We start from the raw sequence: 3,554 nt of genomic DNA on the forward strand, positions 1-3,554 counted from the left end.
TAGCCGTCCCTAATTTAGCAGTGGAAGACTAGAGGGAAGTCAGCTAGTCACCATCACCCACCGCCAACTGTTGGGATACTCTTTTTTACAAATGAACAGTGGGTTTGACCATCACATTATAACACCCCCAAGGCTGAAAGGACGAGCATATTTGGTGGGACGGGTATTGGAACCCGCGATCCTCAGATTGCGAATCAAGCGCCCCCTAACCACCTGGTCGTGGTGTTAGAAGTCGAGTTTGAAGTGAAAATATTATTTTATGTCTCTATAATGTATAAAACTATTTTTTTATAGTTAGGTAATAGTTCTACCACAATTTTAATTCACCTACTAAAAATATGCATTTAATTTGTATTTTCTGGTGCACCACATGGATTTGTAAGAAACTTCTAAGATACGGAATTCATATCAGCATAATGTTTTCATCCGTACGTTAACGATTAAATGGAAGTAGATGAAACAGTGGCATAAAATAAATATCAAAACGTTAACTCATCCGTAAAAATTTAAAAAAATAATAATAATCTTTGGATCACGGTCAACATGCATTTGAAATATCTTAGTTCTATTAAATCTTTGTGCTTACCGGATGCTGTTCTGCCTGAATTCAGGTGTGAGAAATTCTGCAACAATCCCCACAACTCACTATTATCTGCGATGGAAATATCCAATAAGGAAGCTGTCAAGGTGTTGTTGCCTTCTGTGGGTTCCGATGGTAAACAAAGGAGTAAGATTTCTTCCAGTAAATTTTCCATTGCTGCAGTAAGGTAAATAGCGGAATATTCGTGAATAAAGGTTCCTACTCTGACGTCACACATCCATCTATGGAATCTACCTACAGAAAACTGTAAACCCGCACGTGTACTCTTGCTGAGCCGCAAGTGGTCCCCACTAACTGTATAGATGGCTGCACTGCGATGACAAGCCTTTATACAGCTATCAGCCAAAGCGGGCGAGAGAACCACTTTTAAGGCACCACTAATTTCTTGCTTGCTACACATTCCCAAACTGCGGGAGAATCTTTGAGCCTCGCGTGCCACGCGAACTAGAGGTCGTTGTAAAAGATGTGCTAATCTTGGTACAGTTTCCATAGAAATAAGACTCAGAGATTCTTTTAAGCGACCATTCTGAATAACTTTCAAAACATCGTGATTAGACCACGGACACTGTTGCAGCTCCACCAAGCGGTTGTGACTATCAAGCCACACAAATTCGTCCGCACTAGTAATGTTAGTATTTAGAGTCTCAAGACTGGAGTGTCGTATTAGCCTTCGAACAGGTTCCGACTCACTCCCACTCACTGAAGAGTAAGTAGACGTAGAATAGCTTGTTCGAGAACCATGTGTGCGAACCGACAGTTGTTCAATAGCATTGCGTATGTCTTCCAAGCCAGTTCCTTCCAACTGAAGGGTTGAGTCATCTCTAGCCATAGCGCCTCGACTGCTTCTCCGAGACGGCCCGGAACGTCGTCCAGACGATTTACTTAGTCCAGCATGATGGAAACTGTGAGTCGGCAACTTGTCGTCTTCTGGAACTACTTTCAGCTGAGGCTCTCGTGATGACAAGCCTTTGGCATCACAGCTTCTGTGTTGATGATTTGTTCGCAAATCGCTATTCCCACGATGATCACGTCTTCCCGAATCAACCACTTTGCTAAAGTGCCCTAAATCAAGATTCTTGACCATTGGCCTTTCAGTAGGTGACGAACTGACATAGGATGACTGGCCGTCGCTCATACTGGCATGTCCAGACGACCTGGTAAAACAACAAACACGTGCATAAAGTTATTATTTTTTTTTCACAAAATCAATACGTTCAATGATAGACTAAATCAATATAACTCTCAGTTATACTCATCGAAAAAGATAAAAGAAAACTTAGAACAACTACGTTCGACATATAAAGTGTGGGTACTTCATTTTCAGTATTGCGAAGTAAACAATAGTAGTATTATTGAATATTAAATGGATGATAATTTCATAGTTTAATCAGTGAGTTTATATAATTTATATAACTACTAACAACTTTATACCTGTTTTCATCACTAGATGATCCCCCACAGCATTCTTGGCGCCTCTGAAGAGCCTTGGAATTGTCGACACTAAGCATATTTGGAAAGCTCAGAATATTCCGTCTCCGAGACTTTAGTCTCGTTGGTGGTCGTCGTCGACAGATTATTGGATCACCATCTGATGAACTTTTACTTAAAGACCCACAGTCAGTGTTTGAAGCCGAATCTCTGTAAGGTGACAAGTGGCCATCGGGAGGAATACCTTCATCCTCTTCTTCAATTCGGTGATTTTCCCATGAACAATGGCTCGAAATGGGCCGAATACCATTCTGGTTTTCAACTGGTAAATGAGAAACTGCATTTTCGTTTGTTACGGTTTTTACAACAGCGTTCATTCTAGAACTTAATACTTCGAAAGCCAAGTTTCTTGTCGCAGAAGGCGCCTTACAACCACTTGATTCAACACTCAATGATCTGGAAGCGGGTGATGATCTAGACGTTTGGGGGTCTGAAATAATCAACTTGGTAGATGGTGAGACTCTCGAGCTATGAGGTTCAGTAGCCAAACATTTTGTGGCTCGAGAAATTCGGGAACTTTGGATGACCAAGCCAGGAGAACTCCTTGAATGAGGAAGCATGCTCAAGTTGCTTCTAGATGTAAAATTAGAGGAGCTGAGACTTCCCGACATATCCTTTGTGGATCCTCGTGGTTGCTGAGATCCACCAGTACAAACATCCCTAGAGCATGAAGGGATGGCTGGTACTTTCTCTTTACCAGAAGAGAAACGAGAATGATTACTAGAACAGAAACTCTTTGTTTGGGACGACGATAAGCCAGAGTTAGTAGTCTGGTCCTTGTTAGAAAACTGTATAGCTTCCTTGCTTGAAGATTTCACTAACATAGGTGCAGATCCTCCCATCAAGTCTTTGTTTAAGAATTTTAACGGAGTTCCCACATAAATTCCTTCTCGGTTAGAACTTCTACAAAAAGCACCCGCGTTTGTTCCACTGTGCTGATTCATGTCCCCCAAGCGGCGTGGTTTAGGCCGAATAATCTCGACACCGTTACTTAATAGAGGTTGCCAGTACTGATCAGCATCCCGGAATTCAGGTACAGGAGGCAGAGATGACATCATCACACCGATGACCAAGCATCGGAAGGATCCGACCAGTGGTCAATAGATCTTCCCTGAAAGAACAAATAGATAAATCGACATATAGTTAACATATTTATATAATGACTTGTTACTAACTGCACATTCTACATTACACTAAATCTCTGAAGTTCTTATACAAATAAGTGACAGTAGTAAAAGACCCTGAAAAACATCTTGGATAAGTGGGGCTCGATTTTCCGCGATGGACACAGCAGATAGCCAATGTGGATTTGCACTAAAACAAACAAGTATATAGATATCCGAACACATTTGGTGCACGTCAAATGGAATAAACAACACAAATGCACATAAAACACCCCCCTCGACGTTCTGATATATACTTGATGGCTTTTGCGAAATTTCGCAATTTTAAATAATTTCCATTC

At 41.2% G+C, this 3,554-nt stretch overlaps 1 protein-coding gene across 1 annotated transcript in view; it reads right to left on the reverse strand.

Annotated features, from left to right (window-relative positions):
• Positions 1-3,197, reverse strand: part of LOC106471358 (ankyrin repeat and BTB/POZ domain-containing protein 2-like) — a 48,702-nt gene extending 45,505 nt beyond the window's left edge. Inside the window, 2 exon segments of the mRNA XM_022399969.1 lie at positions 587-1,755; positions 2,033-3,197. Of these exon segments, the coding sequence (XP_022255677.1) occupies positions 587-1,755; positions 2,033-3,147 (2,284 nt within the window). The 5' untranslated portion in view covers positions 3,148-3,197.
• Between the last annotated feature and the right edge of the window lie 357 nt (positions 3,198-3,554).

This window comes from Limulus polyphemus, unplaced genomic scaffold (genome assembly GCF_000517525.1).
Source record: "Limulus polyphemus unplaced genomic scaffold, Limulus_polyphemus-2.1.2 Scaffold4566, whole genome shotgun sequence".
Taxonomy (NCBI): Eukaryota; Metazoa; Arthropoda; class Merostomata; order Xiphosura; family Limulidae; genus Limulus; species Limulus polyphemus.